The 17,747-nt window shown below is 43.3% G+C and overlaps 1 protein-coding gene across 1 annotated transcript; it reads right to left on the reverse strand.

Annotated features, from left to right (window-relative positions):
• Positions 1-3,221: 3,221 nt before the first annotated feature.
• Positions 3,222-17,158, reverse strand: TRIM15 (tripartite motif containing 15). Its single transcript, XM_017650923.2, is given in 8 exon segments — positions 3,222-3,739; positions 3,742-4,055; positions 4,057-4,192; positions 5,022-5,054; positions 5,417-5,561; positions 14,043-14,273; positions 15,354-15,449; positions 16,790-17,158. Coding segments are annotated over 8 exon segments (1,374 nt in total). The 3' UTR covers positions 3,222-3,689.
• Between the last annotated feature and the right edge of the window lie 589 nt (positions 17,159-17,747).

Below are 17,747 nucleotides of genomic sequence, written 5' to 3' on the forward strand. Positions count from 1 at the left end.
GAAAGAAAGGAAACTGAAAAGTGGGCAAAAAACAGACAAAGGAGATGCACAACCTATAAGTAGTCAGAAAAAGGCAAAAATAAAACAAAAGTGAGATACCACTTTACAGTCATCAGATTTTCAAAAATACGCAAGTTTGATAGTATATTATGGGGGGTGAGGGAGCTGGAATCTCTGGGCCCTTCTGGTGGAAGTGTAAATGGATATAGCCATTCTAGGGAGTAGTTTGGTCATCCTTAAGGAAATTAAGTGTGTGAATACCAGCCATCCACTCATGGTATATATCTTACACAGACTCATAGGGGAAAAGTATGAGGCTGTTCATCACTATGTTGCTTGTCACAGGCCAATGGAGGTGACCTAGATGTTCTTTCCCAAAAGAAGGTACAATAAAATACGGTAGATGTGTACTATAGAATACTGAATAATACTATGAAATACTATATTACTATTACTGTAAACACTACATTATACTCTTTAGAAGTGCTAACCTTAAAAATAAAACTGTCAGTTATTTTACAGGAAAAAATACGTTTATTCAGAAATAGAGTAGAAAAATGCAGTTCAGGATATACAAGCTACAGCAAATACGTAGGCAAGTCCAGAGAACAAAAGAAAGAACCCTCTTTTATAGGGGAAAAGGGCCTAGTTGAGAGGGCTGTTTGAAACAAAAAATCCTTTGGAGTAATCTGGGCATTCTGTGTATGATGGCCTCTCATTGACTGAGTTGTGGCTGGGCTGTTCACAGGGAAGAGAGAAGCCTTGCTTCCTCCTGCTGGGTAGGAAAGTAGCTAAAACAGTAGTAGGACTTGCAAGGTGTCAGTGTGTTCTTGGTGCAGGGGGAGGTTTGGGCGGGAAGTCTGCAATTGATGAAAGTAGTGGGCATGAAAGCTCCCCCTGCTGGCTTCCCTTGCCATGTCAGAGAGGTTTCCCTTTATTAAAGAAGCCATAAACTAAATGTATATACAACACATGACTAGAACTAGTCTTGTGCTGTATATATTCAAGGCTCCCTCTGTATCCAAGGATATATGGAAAACTTTAGAAAGTGGCTGGCTGTCTATGGGGCAAGGAGAATGGGAATAAGAATTGGAGATAAAGGAGAAAATATAAATAAAACAAGAAGGCCTAGCATGGGCTGCCAATGATTATGTACCAAGAACTGAGGAGTGTGATTGAGTTAACTCTCTGCACTGAAGTTAAAAAAAGGAAGATTTGAAATGAGCAGGAAAATAGAAGACATGAGTAGAGCCAGCAAGCCTACCCACAGACAGAAAAATGGGTCCTACACATGGAGCCAAGCTACCACTGCCATGGCTCCAGTTCCCATCACATCCAGCCTCGTGTACTCACCATTCTTGGGCTTTGGAAAGAGTCCCCTTACAGACACTACCTGGGTCCTTAAAGTATCCCCTCTGGTTCTTTGTGGCACCTTGTGTATGACTGCTCTTCACATAATCCAGCAGCCTGGCCTCTGTGTGTAGGACCCATTTTTCTGTCTGTGGGTAGGCTTGCTGGCTCTACTCATGTTCTGTAGGATCTCTTTTGCCTCCCCCTCATTGGTGGACAGAAGTCAACATTCATATTACCAGAAATCAACAGCTTACAAAAGCAGTGAGGCCAAGGTAGGTTGTGCTGAGGATCCTGTAGAGGAAATACAGGATGGTTTTACCTAACACTGCAACGTGAATATCCTCGGACTCTCCAAAGGAGAGTTTCTAAGGAATTTCCCTCCAGGCAGCAGCTAGAACTCATCCTTGGTTGTTGTCTACTCCTGAGCCTTCCCTTAAAGCTTCTAAAATCTTCCCTTCTTTCTTATGCAGGGCAATTTAATTTTTGGCTCAGAGTCTCCAAATGGGCATATCCAAGCCTCTAAATTACCTGGAGTACTCATTCTAATATTAAAAGAACTAGCAGCTTGGAAATACAGTGTAAGCTGTTCATTCATTTCTTTCTATTTCACACACACCCAAAAAAGCCTTGCCTGTCTAAACCACTAATTCAGTGCTTAGAAAGTGAAACAAAGGCCCATTGTGATCTGTCTGTTCAGTAAGTCTGAGTGTGGTGGAAACATCACTGGACTGAGGGACCAGGGCCCAGACCTGTAGGTTCTACTTCAGCAGATTACAAAGACCTGCTGTGAAGCTTGTTAGACAAGTTCATTTCACTGTGTGCCAATTTTCCCAACCACAGAGTGAGAAAAACAAGTCTTAAGTATTTCACAAGTTTGGCATAAGCTTCAAAGGAAGATGAGTACTTTTGACTTCTGTAATGCTTGACAAGTGTTACAATGAGCATGTGTTGCATATCATTTTTCTTTATGATATAATCTCTTTTTAACAAAGTCAAATACACTTGTATACAAAACATGGTAGGATATACAAACATTTGATACCAGTGGTTATGTCTGGGATGTGTTAAGAGGAAGTGTTGAGAGGTGGGGTGGAGGGAGGGACTTTTCACCTATACTCTTTGATTAACCATGAGCATAAACTACTTTTATAATAAACATTAAGCAGTACTACTACCCCTGCTAGGATGGACTACCAAACAACTTGAATTTTTCTTAGGTTAGACCAGGGCAGTTCTCCCTGACAGGAGGACAGAAGAACCCCCAAGTCATCTACTTGGCTTCTTCTTTCGTGAAGGACCTCTATTTGCCCAGTTAAATTCAGGGTAATTATTCACATCACAGTGATTCCTATTACAATTTTGTAATGAAATTTGCATATGATAAAAGCTCTTAAAGTGTCTTTAAAACATCTGATTCCACACTTCAAGAGCAGGGGTCATATGATAAAGAAGGTACTCTTGCATAGAGACTTATACCAGAGGGGACCTGATAGGGGATGATGGTAAATGCTTTCAGGGCTTGGGGAAGGAGTGGAGGACTCTTAGTGTTAAATCTGAGAGGAGAGAGCCAGAATCAGGACCTGTGGTGGTGGTGCAGCAATCAGCTTTCTTACAGATTCAGCTCTTGCTTTGTAAAGTTATTTTAATGTGTGGTCTGTTTCTGCGTCCGATAATTAATATTCCAGAGGTTAGACTTGACACAAGCCTCATTTTACTGAACAACAGGGTTTGGTTCCAACTTCCATCAAGCAAGAGCCAAATAAAAGGGATGGGGCTGTGTCTTGGTCACAGAGATTCCGCTGGCTTTAAGGCTCTCCTTCAGCTGCGTCAAAACGGGTGAGACACAGGACATGTAGAAGTCTGGCCGGCTGGCATACTTTATTAGGACATTCTTTGCAAGAGAAGAAATGACTGAAGGTTGTCTGAAAAGAAGAGGACCTGGGTCCACACAGAGCTGGAGTAAAGACCCTAAGCCCTGTAAAGGTGAAAGTAACCCCATTGTATGTCAAAATAAAAACAGTCAACTGTATAAATTAGTCCTAGTTTTTCCAAGGTTGATTATTATGAAGCTTAAAATTTTTATATTTTAGCCTTTTTTTCCCCTCAGAAACCCGTAGGGTCCCAATTTTGCTGGTGTTTCTGAAACTGCAAAGAAGGCCAAGGCCGGGGCGTCTGTGGGAAGACCAGGACGTCCCGGATAAATAAAAGAAAAATAATCACAAAGCTGTTGGGACTCGAGACCCCGTGTCATGCGGCCACGACGGCGCGCGGCTGAACAGGGCGGGGCTGGATCCCGGGGCTCTGCTTTCCTGCTGGCGCCCTGCGGAAGCTCCACCTCAGCCTAGCAAAGTAAGGCGGGAATCTATTTTCCAGACAGCGAAGAAAGAAAGACTTTGCCGGAAAAAGAGGCGGTGAAGGTGAAGATGGGCGCCTGGGTCTCGACGTTGCGTAGGGTCACCCGGCCCGCCTCGTAGTCCAGGGCAATGCCCACACGGCGCGGGATGTCGCTCAGCCGCACGTCGGTGCCGGGGGCCGTGCTGGCCCAGCACTGCTGGTGCGAGATGATCACGGCCCAGTGGCCCTCGTCCGCGCTCAGGCCCTGCTCCCCCTTCCTCCTCACCTCCTCCTTCGCCACCCCCACCGTGCAGCCGCCGCCGGAGCCCAACTGCACCTCCACCTGCCAGCAGTGGCGCCCCGAGGAGGAGCGCCACCGGGAGGCCCTCGAAGCGCAGCGGGCTGTCGGGCAGGTCCTGCTTCTGCCGAGTGTACGTCACGGACTTCCTGTCCTCGGAGAGGACGTGGCTCCGGCTGGCGGTCTGAGGGTCCAGAACGAACACCCCTGGGAGGGAGGAGAGCGCGGACGTAAACAGAACCGGCGGCACCAAAGGGCCCCTAGAGCACCGGCGATGCACGGCGGCAGGAAGAGCAGCGGCCTTGTGCGCTGCCTTTGGCCGGGCTTCTCTGAACCTCAGTTTCCCTTCTGCTCCCTGGGGACAGAGGATGACAGCTCTTCAAGTGGTGCTGTGCTGTTAGGTTTTGCTTTTAAAAGTGCGGTCCAGCGGCTTCATGGAGCTTGTTAGAAATGCAGTTTTGGTTCCCATCCCCGACCTACTGAATCAGAATCTCATTTTAACCAGATCCCCCACGTGCTTTTTCTTCTGTATTAAGTTTGAGAAGCAGAATGAGGTGGTATTTGTGGAAATAGTTTCCAAATTAAGCACCAATTTCAAAGAAAATGCTATTAAAAACTAAATTTTGCAGTATTTGTTCAAGTCAGTAGAGACCAGCACAAAGCAGGGCAAAAAACAAGGACTTGGTAAATTGAACACTTACTATGTGCTGGGTACTACCCTAATATTATAGTATTAATATTAAAATTATATTACTATATTTCCATTATAAATATTAATACTATTAATATAAGTCTTAATAGTATTAATAATATTAATGCATTTACCTCACAGCTACTTATGGGGTAAGTACTAATACATTTTATATTTTATAGATAAAGAAACTGTGAGACAAAGAGACTTAATGACTTATCCTGTGCTGTAATAAATAGCAAAAGCTAGAACAGAGTCTACAGAGCTCATTTATTTAATTGCTGTTTGCTGCCTGGGATTGAATGGGTGAATGAAAGAATGGTTCCCGAAACCTCAGCTCTTTACCTGAATCTGGTTCCAGATGATGCGCCAAGTTGTCTGAAGGAAGCACAAACAGAAAAATCTTATTTTGTGACTTATTGTGATGTCCAGGTTCCCCCAAGGGCAGCGTGTCCTGGGAACAATGTGAGGACAGGGATGGGAGAAGGCTCAGCTTCTGTTGTGGTCTAATGAAAGGGAAGCTGTCCTCACATCCCTGTACACACCAATGCCTGTGCACAAGGGCGAGGAGGAGATGCTCTAGGCAACGGTGGCTCCAAGCAGACAGGGGCCCTAAGGGAAGGCTTAAGGGAGGGAAGATGTCTTGAGCCAGCTTTGGAAGATGAGGAAAGGTGGAGATGAATAGAAGGCAGAAGGGCAACTAATGGGAATGGGGAAAGCTGCTGCCCCTTGTGCTTTACCTGAGAATGTCCTCAGCATCTCTGGGAGGGGGAGAGTTTTCCTGTGGATATCGTGGATCTTCTTGACAAGGTCAGGAGAAATGGCTTCTGGACTCACAAATGTCTTCATCTCACACCTTCAGACAAGTTGGTAGCCAGTTAGATTCTAATTCCAAAAATAATATTTGAGTCACACAGACTGAGGATAAAATCAGACTTACAAATCTTGGTGTCTGGAGATCAGATTAAAGACGGCGACATGAGAGGTGAGACAGAAACCTCCTCCTAAAACCACATATAATATGAAAATATAATTTAATACAACTAATCCTGAAAGAGCAACAGGAAAGAAGGCTGCACCAGACTGCATACACCTGGAGAAAAGAGCAATCTCATGGAACAGGGTAACGTACCAAAGCTGTGACTCAGCGGGGCCCAAGCCCTTCTTCCCCAACCCCAGCTCACTGAAGGGAGGAAAAGAAACAGAGCAGGGAGGGAGTGGAGGCCTGGGATTGCTGAACACCTAGCCCTGGAGATCTGTTCTGGGAGCATGAACCTACATTGCATGGTACTCTGGTGATTTAGTGTGGTTGGAAAGCTAAATAATACCTGGAGAGACAGAGATTCCAGCTGCTTGTGGAAAACGGGGATTCATATCTGGCTGATCTGGGTGGGCAGTCTGAGAGACTCCCTAAAAGCGAGAGGGCTGCTAAAGGGGCAAGGATTGCAGAACTTAACTGCTCAGGAGAAAGGACAGGTAGACAAAATTGTCTGGATGCACTCTGCCTAGCAGGTCGGGAGCTTAAATGATCTTCAGGCGCTCCATCCCCCTGGCTTAGGGGCCCCCACTGTGATACGCAGCCTGCTGTGTCTTCCTCCTGGCTAGCCTGTACCTGGCTCAGGCTTGCAAATCAGCAACTCATGCCCTGGCATCAGGTCAGCCAGAGGGAAGGCCCACCTACAGCAGCTACAAACACAAAGCATAGAGGCTTATACCTGTGTGTTTGGCCCACTGGTTCTGGCAGTGGAGACAGGCATAGTAGCCAGGAAGCAGGAAACAGCTCTTTCCTCCCCACCAAGCACCAACACCACTCTCCTGCAACCCCCGACATTACTCTAGGGGCTGAGCAGCTCCAGAGAGTAGAGCTTCTGGGCACTAGAGGGCACCACAGACAAATTATGAAACATCAAAGGAACCTAGTTCAAAGCAAAATTATGAATACACCTGAGAAAGATTCAAGTGAAATCGACCTCATGAATCTTCCTGAAAGAAATTTCAAAATAAAAATCATTATGGATACGCAGAAAATGAACTAAGATACGATATGAGGAGGAGCTTCCGGCATCAGCACTCTCTGGAGGACTAGTGCCGGGGGATGATCATCAAAAAGCCTCCACAGGGATCTGGACGATGCTGTGGTTGTGGCTGCATCCAGCCCACCGTCTCCTGGACTTGCCATAGGAATGAGGAGGGAGATGTCTAGGCTGGCATGTGCATACAGTGAGACAACGAATTTGACCGGATCTGTACTGTTGGAACTCAACCAGGAGTTGGGAGGGGTGCAAGGTGTAGCACTCCAAAATCTTATGACTATAGACTATCTACGGTTAAAAGAACATATGGGATGTGAACAGATCCCAGAAATGGGCTGCTTTAATTTGTCTGATTTCTCTCAGACTGTTCAAGTACAGTTGGACAATATCCATCATATCATAGACAAATTTTCACAAATGCCTAGGGTGTCTAAATGGTTTTCTTGGCTTCACTGGGGATGGATGGTAATTATAGATTTGCTTTGTTTATGTCACCGTATTCCTATTATGTTAATATGTGTGTGCAAATTAGTTAGTAGTTTAAAACCTATACATACTTAAGGTACTCTACAAGAAGATATGTCAAAGAAATAATCAATCCTCCCATGTTTCCTTCCATATGCTACATCTGTAGCTTTTCTTCTTTCTTCCTAATTACAACCCTTAAATAGAATTCGTGCCTCATATCAAATTTACCGAGTATCATAATTCCTCCAGGTGGTAAAGATACCTCGAGACAAGTGCTGGGCATAGAAGCCACAGGGCATAAATCTGCAAAGAAGTAAAAAAGCTAACCTTTTCAAACAATATGGCTTCTCTCTCACTTACCAACTTTACATTTCCCTGTATGGCCCCGGAAGATGACTGGTTAGCCAGAGACGGGTAAGATTCCTCAAGGGAGGAACAACCTAAGACAGGCACAGTCGCAGGGGGGCCATCAGGTGAGGATTTGGGGATCAACAGAGGTGAGGCTCAGAACCTCACCCCCCCTGCTTTGAGAGAAATCTTCTGCATCCGTGGATGTTTTGCTGCCCTTGTCTAGCCTGGATTAATACTTAGTCCATAGGCACACACGTGATCATCTGATCATCTACATTTGCCCTCTTAGAGCACTAAACTATGTTTTCTACCTTTATCTTCCATCTACCTACCATGTCAGCATTTTATTAAAAATAAAAATAATAATAATAATAAAGGGAGAAATGTGGGATCAACATATAAATCAAGTACAAAAATCAAACGAATATTCATATTTGACCTGATTGTTTATAGGTCATAATGCGTGATCAAAACCGAAAGTTTCTGTGATGAATGCCCTTGTACTGTTCACCATGTAAGAATTTATTCACTACGTAAGAATTCGTTCACCATGTAAGAACTTGTTCGTTATGCTTCAGAAGATTGGAGACTGACGAGAATTAGACTTGAGATGGATTAATGATTGTACATTGAGCATTGACCCCCCTATACTGAATTTTATTGTTGTTAATAACCATTTGATCAATAAATATGAGAGATGCCCTCTCAAAAAAAAAAATCATTAACATGCTCATGGAAGTACAGAAAAACATTCAAGAAGTCAGGGACGAATTTAGGATGGAGATCCAATCATTGAAGAACACGATGGGGGTATTAAAAGCAGACTAGATATGGTGGAGGAGATGATAAATGAAATTGAAATTAGGGAAGAGGAACACAAAGAAGCTGAGGCACAGAGAGAAAAAAAGGATCTCTAAGAATGAAAGAATACTGAGAGAACTGTGTGACCAATCCAAATGGAACAATATTTGTATTATAGGGTTACCAGAAGAAGAAGAAGAGAGAAAAAGAATAGAAAGTGTCTTGGAGGAAGTAATTGCTGAAAACTTCCTCAGTTTGGGGAAGGAGATATTCTCTTAGGCCATGGAGGTGCACAGATCTCCCAACACAAGAGACCCAAGGAAGACAACACCAAAACATATAATAATTAAAATGGCAAAGATCAATGATAAGGACAGACGATTTAAAGCAGCCAGAGAGAGAAATACAATCACATACAAAGGAAAACCCATCAGGGTATCATCAGGCTTCTCAGCCGAAACCTTACAAGTCGGAAGGGAATGGCATGATATATTTAATGCAATGAAGCAGAAGGGCCTCAAGCCAAGAATACATTATATGAGAAGATTATCATTTAAATTTGAAGGAGGGATTAAATAGTTTCCAGAGATGCAAAAGCTGAGAGAATTTAGACCCCAAAACCATCTCTACAGTGTATTTTGGAGGGACTGCTATACAAAAAAAAAATCAAAAGAGATAGACAAAGAATACAGAATATGATACTAAGTTAGTTAAGTTAGACTCTTAGATAGTAACAAAGTTAACCTTGAACCTTTGGTAACCACGAATCTAAAGCCTGCACTGGCAATAAGTACACACCTATCAACAATCACCTTAAATTTAAATGGTCTGAATACACCAATCAAAAGACATAGAGTCAGTGAATGGATAAAAAAACAAGACCCATCTATGTGCTGCTTACAAGAGACTCACTTCAAAGACTAAAAGTGAAGGATGGAAAAAGATATTTCATTCAACTAATAGGGAGAAAAAAGCAGGTGTTGCACTACTAGTATCAGACAAAATAGACTTCAAAACAAAGAAAGTAACAAGAGATAAAGAAGGACATTATATAATGATAAAGGGGTCAGTCCAACAAGAGGATATAACCATTACAAATATATATGCACCCAGTACAGGAACACCGACATATATGAAACAAATACTAACAGAATAAAAAGGGGAAATAGAATCTAATGCATTCATTCTAGGAGACTTCAACACTCCACGCACTCCAAAGGATAGGTCAACCAGACAGAAAATAAGTAAGGGCACAGGGGCATTGAACAACACATTAGAACAGATGTACCTAACAGACATCTACAGGATACAGGATACACCTTCTTTTCATGTGCACATGGAACATTTTCCAGAACAGATCACATACTAGGCCAAAAAAAAAGCCTCAGTAAATTCAAAAAGATTGAAATTCTACCAACCAACTTCTCAGATTACAAGGTATAAAACTAGAAATAAATTGTACAAAGAAAAAAAAAGGCTCACAAACACATAGAGGCTTAACAACATGCTCCTAAATAATAAATGGATCAATGACCAAATTAAAACAAAGATCAAGCAATATATGGAGACAAATGGAAACAACAGCACAATGCCCTAACTTCTGTGAGACGCAGTGAATGCAGTTCTAAGAGGGAAGTATATTGCAATCCAGGCATATTTAAAGAAGGAAGAACAATCCCAAATGAATACTCTAAAGTGACAATTATTGAAACTGTAAAAAGAACAAATGAGGCCCAAAGTCAGCATTAGGAGAAACATAATAAAGATCGGAGAAGAAATAAATAAAGTTGAGAAGAATAAAATAATAGAAAAAAATCAATGAAACCAAGAGGTGGTTCTTTGAGAAAATAAACAAAGTAGATTAAACCCCTAGCCATACTTATTAAGAGAAAAAGAGAATCTACACACATAAACAGAATCAGAAATGAGAAAGGAAAATCATGACAGACCCCACAGAAATACAAAGAATTATTGGAGAATACTATAAAAATCAATATGCTAACAAGCTGGATAACCTAGAAGAAATGGACAACTTTCTAGAAAAATACAACCTTCCAAGACTGACCCAGGAAGAAACAGAAAATCTAAACAGACCAATTACCAGCAGTGAAATTGAATTAGTGATCAATAAACTACCCAAGAACAAAACTATCCAAGAACAAAACTCTGTACCAGATGGATTCACTGCTGAATTTTATCAGACATTTAGAGAAGACATAATTCCCATTCTTCTTAAAGTTTTCCAAAAAATGGAAGAGAAAGGAATACTTCCCAACTCATTCTATGAAGCCAGCATCACTCTAATACCAAAACCAGGCAAAGACACCACAAAAAAAGAAAACTATGGACCAATATACCTGATGAACATAGATGCAAAAATACTCAACAAAATATCAGCAAACTGAATGCAAAAATACATCAAGAAGATCATACACCATGATCAAGTGGGATTCATTCAAGGGATGCAAGGATGGTACAACATTCAAAAATCTATCAACATCATCCACCACATCAAAAAAGGAAAAAAACACATGATCATTTCCATAGATGCTGAAAAAGCATGCAACAAAATTCAACATCCATTCGTGATAAAGACTCTCAACAAATTGGGTATAGAGGGCAAGTACCTCAACATAATAAAGGCCATATATGACAAACCCACATCCAATAGCATACTTAACAGTGAGAAGGTGAAAGCTTTTCCTTTAAGATCGGGAACAAGACAAGGATGCCCACTCTCCCCGCTTTTATTCAACATAATACTGGAGGTCCTAACCACAGCAATCAGATAGCACAAAGAAATAAAAGACATCCAGATTGGTAAAGAAGAAGCCAAACTGTCACTGTTTGCAGATGACATGATGTTGTACATAAAAAAACCCTAAAGACTCCACTCCAAAACTACTAGAACTAATATCCAAAATCAGCAAAGTTGCAGGATACAAAATTAATACACAGAAATCTGTTGCATTCCTATACACTAACAATGAACTAGCAGAAAGAGAAATCAGGAAAACAGTTCCATTCACAGTTGCATCAAAAAGAATAAAATACCTAGGAATAAACCTCACCAAGGAAGTGAAAAACCTATACCCTGAAAACTACAAGACACTCCTAAGAGAAATTAAAGAGGATACTAAAAAATGGAAATTCATCCCATTCCCTTGCATAGGAAGAATTAATATTGTTAAAATGGCCATCGTGCCTTTAGCAATCTACAGATTCAATGCCATCCCTATCAAATTAACAACAACATTCTTAAATGAACTGGAACAAATAGTTCTAAAATTCATATGGAACCACAAAAGACCCTGAGTAGCGAAAGCAATCCTGAGGAGGAAGAATAAAGCAGGGGAGATCTCACTTTCCAACTTCAAGCTCTACTACAAAGCCACAGTAATCAAGACAATTTGGTACTGGCACAAGAACAGACCCACAGACCAGTGGAACAGAACAGAGATTCCAAATATTAACCCAAGCATATATGGTCAATTAATATATGATAAAGGAGCCATGCATATACAATGGGGAAATGACAGCCTCTTCAACAGCTGGTGTTGGCAAAACAGGACAGCTACATGTAAGAGAATGAAACTGGATTACCTACCGTCTAACACCATACACAAAAGTAAAGTCAAAATGGATCAATGCCCTGAATGTAAGTTATGAAACCATAAAACTCTTAGAAGAAAATATAGGCAAACTCTCTTGAATATTAATATGAGCAACTTCTTCATGAACATATCTCCCCAGGCAAGGGAAACAGAAGCAAAAATAAACAAGTGGGACTATATCAAACTAAAAAGCTTCTGTACAACAAAGGACACCATCAGTAGAACAAAAGGCGTCCTACAGTATGGGAGAATATATTCATAAATGACATATCCGATAAGGAGTTGACATCCAAAATATACAAGGAGCTCATGCACCTCAACAAAAACAAATAACCCAATTAAAAAATGGGCAGAGGATCTGAACACTTCTCCAAAGATGAAATGTAGATGGCCAGCAGAAAAGATGCTCCACATCACTAATTATCAGAAAAATGCAAATTAAAACCACAATGAGATATCACCTCACACCAGTAAGAATCGCCACCATCCAAAAGACAACAACAAACATTGGCAAGGATGTGGAGAAAGGGGAACCCTCCTACACTTCTGGTGGGAATGTAAATTAGTTCAACCTTTGTGGAAAGCAGTATGGAGGTTCCTCAAAAACTCAAAATAGAAATACCATTTGACCCAGGAATTCCACTCCTAGGAATTTACCCTAAGAATGAAGCAGCCCAGATTGTAAAAGACATATGCACCCCTATGTTTATCTCAGCACTATTTACAATAGCCAAGAAATGGAAGTAACCTAAGTGTCCATCAGTAGATGAATGGATAAAGAAGATGTGGGACATATACACAATAGAATATTATTCATCCATAAGAAGAAAACACATCCTACCATTTGCAACAGCATGGATGGAGCTAGAGGGTATTATACTCAGTGAAATAAGCCAGGTGGAGAAAGACAAGTACCAAATGATTTCACTCATCTGTGGAGTATAAGAACAAAGAAAAAACTGAAGGAACAAAACAGCAGCAGACTCACAGAACCCAAGAATGGACTAACAGTTACCAAAGGGAAAGGGACTGGGGAGGATAGGAGGGAAGGGAAGGATAAGGGGAAAAAGGGACATTATGATTAGCATACATAATGTATTGGGGGGTCACAGGGAAGGAAGTATAGCACAGAGAAGACAAGTAGTGATTCTATGGCATCTAACTACACTGATGGACAATGACTGTAATGGGGTATGTGGTGGGGACTTAATGATGGGGAGAATCTAGTAACCACAATGTTGTTCATGTAAGTGTATATTAATGATACCAATAAAAAATTAAAATTAAAAAAAAGAATCTTGGTGTCTGTGGTGAATAATTAGATTGAGTATCATCTCCTTACTTTTGCTAGAAATGTATAGCAAGAGACATTTCAATTAGTCCTAAGAGAAATGGTAACCAGTCCTCAAGAATTAAAGATAAGTCCTTGAAGAGAATGGGCCTATGGAGGCTAAAAGGTCATTACTCCTATAAGCCTCTAGAGGACAGTACAGCACCATTTGAACAATAGCCTTAAACTATTCTTTCCAATGTGTGTGCTGTTCATTACAGGGGAAAAGGTGGGGGGAGGGAGTTGAAAAGAAACATAAACTGTGGTGAAAAAGCCCTTGGTTCTGGTTCCAGCTCTGTCCTTGCTTGTCACTCACTGTGTGACCTTGAGCAAGCACTGCACCCTCTAGGTCTCAGCTTCTTCATCAGACTAAAGGCCTCCTTGAGCCAGGGACCATGCTAAGGATTTTGCACAGATTGTTTCTTATAATCTTTGCCACAACCCAGTGAGGGAGGTGCCATTATTACCCCATATTTAGGGAAGTTATGAGACTTGCCAAGGGGGAAGAGCTAGCACTCAAACCCAAGGCTGTCTGACTCCAAAGCTCTTGACATGAGCACAGTGTGTGGGCACATCAGCGAGCCTTTCTAGGTCTGCACCTTGGTAACCTCCCTGGGCCAAAGGCATCTGATAACCATCAGTCCCTCTCTCTAGAAATAATCTCCACTTCCCTTTCCTGCCTCTCTCCAGCATCTTCCAGCCCACAGCACGGGTCCGCTTCCTGTGGAATCCCTCTCCTATCCCACAGGGGTGGCAGAGTGTCTCTCACATGTAGAAGCTCACTTCCAGGCTGCTGACACTTCTCCTCCAGCTCCTTGACCTGGGTTCCAAGTCGGGCGACCTCCTCCAAAACCTTCGAGATATATTCATCTCTCTCCTTCCAGATCTGCTGCTCCAGCTCCCTCAGCCTCACCAGCAGGAGACACTGCTGTTCTTCTAGCTCCTGCTGCAACTTCTCATAAGCTGCTTCCATCTGCTGCTTCTTGCTTTCAATCTGAGTCTTCAAGGTGTAGAAAGACAGACATGGTTAAGGAGAAGTTCACAGAGCTGGGTCCCAGGAGGCTCATCTATATACTTACTATGGATTAGGAGAGATAGGGAGCAACTAGTTCCAAACTCATTCTCCCAAATAATACTATGGTAGAAGTAGGTGGGTCTCAGAATAAACTTACTAATGACGAGGGCTATGCTCTTATCTTACCCAGAGAGTCTAATACTTAATCTTCATTATGCTCTCAGAACCATGTTGAACTTTTCAAATATCTTTCTACGTTTATGATACCATCCTAACCTTACCATTCCTTCCCTAGAATCAGTTGGAGATGATTATAGTGATTTCTTAGAGAGCAACTGAAGAAAAAGGAAGCCATGATTAGATTCAACACAATTTATGGAAAGATGTGTTGTGTCTTTGTGTCTTGGCATTGATTATAGCCCCTGAGGGCTTCATCTACAGGGCAAACTTAGATGGGAGTTGAGAGATGCTGGAGATGTCTTTCCGTCTCAAAACTGCCTTGTTGGTCAAGGCACTAGAAATTCTCACATAGTGGATTTCCTCTTTGATAACTTTGTAGCATCAAAAAAAGAGATGGGAAGGAGCCATATATAGCCATCCATTAGCCTACTTTTCTCAGTGGTCAGGACCAGAAAGAAGATGTTAATATACACCTTCTGGTCCCTGGCTTCCCGTTTGAAGGCAGTACTTTCAGGCAGACAGACTGGGATGGGAAGAGCAATGACCTAAGACTCAAGAGGCCTGGCTTCTAGCTATTCCTTCATGGACTTGAGTTTTGCTGTGTGGCCTTAGGGGAATATCAACTTCCTGGACCTCAGTTTTCTGCTCTGTAAAAAAATGGCTGATGAGATGAATCTTGGATTAGAAGATGTCAGAACCACTTCCTGCTCTGATACTCTGGGATTCCACAACCTTGACCTGCAAATGCCCTTGTGCAGAGGCAGGGAGGTGAATGAGAACCATTTGTCAGTTCTTTCCAGACACACAATAGGTATCAGACAAGCTTCCCCAGAGTGTCTGAAGAAATCCCCCAAGGGAGAAGGTAGCTAATGATGTGAGCTTTACCAGAAGCATTTGGAGCTTCTGGTCTTCCTGACTCTTTATGTCTTCAATCTCATTTCTCTCCATGCTCAGAGCCCCCATCCAACTCCTGAGATGGTCCTGTGGGGAGAAGAATGGGCATGAAGAGGTGGCTTAATTCATAATTTAACTCAGAGGTATTAATTGTTGACCATGTTCCAGTACACTATTGAGTGCTGGGGGATTCAAGGATGAAAAAGGCCCATCTTTGTTCTCAGAGAGATCACCATCTGGGGAAGGTGACCATCACAAGTGATTAAAGTACAAATAGATAAATGCAGTAATTGGGTTATGCACACAGTGAGATGGGGCCACAGAGGGGATGATTCTGCCTGGAGGGACAAGGGGGTATTTCAGAAAGCTGAAAATTTCCAGTTGGGTAAGATGGGGAGAGGACAGTACTTAAAGCCCCTGAACTATACACTTAAAAATTGTTAAAATGGTTTTTTAAAAAAAGAATGAGGGGAGAGGAGGGAGGAACTACATTCAAAAGTATCAAAAGCAGGAAAGAGTAAAACAGTTCAGGAAACAGCAGGTACGTATAGGTCAATGTGGCTGGACACATGGTCTTCCCTGCCTTGGGGAGGGCAGCTGAGAGATGAGACTGGACAGAAAGGCAGGATCTTGGCTGCACACAGCCATGAACGTCTCCCCAGAGTGCTTTCCTTGGGCACTAGGGATCCGTGGAAGGATTGTGATCACGGGAGCAACACGATCTGGTTTGTGTTTTAGGAAGATACTCCTCACAGCAGATTAGACAGTGATTGGAAGGGTGAGAATCAAGACAGGGAATGTGTTAGAGACTATGCAAAGTCTGGGAGAAGATGCTGAGGCCTGGATTTGGTAGTGGTTGTGCAGATAACTCAGTGTTAAAGATTTGAGAGATGCTTCTGAGGAAACCACCTCCAGACCTGGTGACTGGATGATGAGAGATCAGGAGCAGGTAGGCAGGAGCAGGTAATAGATGACCAAGACCAGATGGGGTATGTCACAGTTTCCCAGTTTCCTTTCTCAAAAAGAAGAGCAGAACTTGCAGGTTGCCCTTCTTCCCTCTGAACTCCACTGGTTAGGACCTTGACAAATGCCATACCCAGGCCAGATCTCTGGAGAAGGGTTCACCCTGCCTATGGTCTGCAGGAGACCCCTCTCTGCACCAGGCTCTCTTTCCTCCCAATTCTTTGTGCTCCATCAACAGGGTACCCTCTGAGGGCTGGAGCTAGTTCCCCCTAAGACTGTGAATGACCACACAACCAGGTGGAACTAGGTCCCCTCAGTCTGGGAGTATCCTCAGTGTCCCTACAGCCTCCAAGTCCCCCAGTGTGGAAGCTGTGGTCCTTCATCCAGATTCTCACCTGTTCCCTTCACGAGGACAGGATATTGTCCGGCCCCAAACAGACGCAAGCTAAAGCCATGCTTCTTACCCGGTAGGGTTGAATGGCCTCGTTGAGGAATCCCACAGTGTGTGCCTGGTGGGTCGGACCCTCCCTGCAGAACACACAGAGGAGCTCAGCATCATTCTCGCAGAAGAAGTAAATCTTCTCACCATGTTCCTCACAGTAAGTCTCCCCCAGAGGACCCAGGGGCACAGGGACCATGAGGGTCTCCTTCTGCTCCTTCTCCTTGCACAGTGGACAGAGCAGGACTCTGGCAGAGGGCTGGGCCCCCATCTGGGAGGGCGGGAGGAGGCACAGCTGGCAGAAGGTGTGTCCACAGGTGGCTGTCATTGCGTCCTTCAGGGGTCCCTTGAAGGCAGGACAGGTGGCCCCCTCATGGGAAGAGGTTGAGAGCATCACAGTGCCTTCCCCAGCCCTCCACTCAGGCCACAAGAACTCCCTGTCCCTGCAATAGAGTCATTTTTGACTGAGTCATGGAGGGAAAGCAATAGAAGGCCAAGTGAGAGGAAGTCAAGAAATGTCCCAACAGGCAAGGCCCCACCTTTGTGCTTCCCTGGAGTCTCAGCCACCACCCATCGTGGGTCCAAACTCCAGGGCATCTCAAATTACCCAGTATTTCCCAGCTGCATCCTGGTTTGCTTGTTCTCTTCTGCTCCTCCCCTTCTGGTCCCTGGGCTGGGGAACAGAATACCAGGAGGTCACAGAGAGATGGGGTTTCCTGGAATCCCCACCTTGACCACAGTGGGGTGGAGAGAACTGGAGAGGATACGCTGCTTCCTGTCCGACTGAGCAGGTGGGAGCCATAAACTTCTGGCTTTGAGGTGTGTCCACAGCATCAAAGTCCAGGCTGGTGGGGGAAGTGCTCACCGAGTGCCTGCCTCTGCCCTCCTTTTCCCAACTCACCTCATCTGCCCAGGCTGGCTTTTCCTAAACTCCTAACTCTCCGCCTCCCAACATCAGTGTCCTCACTGGAGCTTGAGTAGCA

The sequence above is a fragment of the Manis javanica genome, chromosome 16 (genome assembly GCF_040802235.1).
Source record: "Manis javanica isolate MJ-LG chromosome 16, MJ_LKY, whole genome shotgun sequence".
Lineage (NCBI taxonomy): Eukaryota > Metazoa > Chordata > Mammalia > Pholidota > Manidae > Manis > Manis javanica.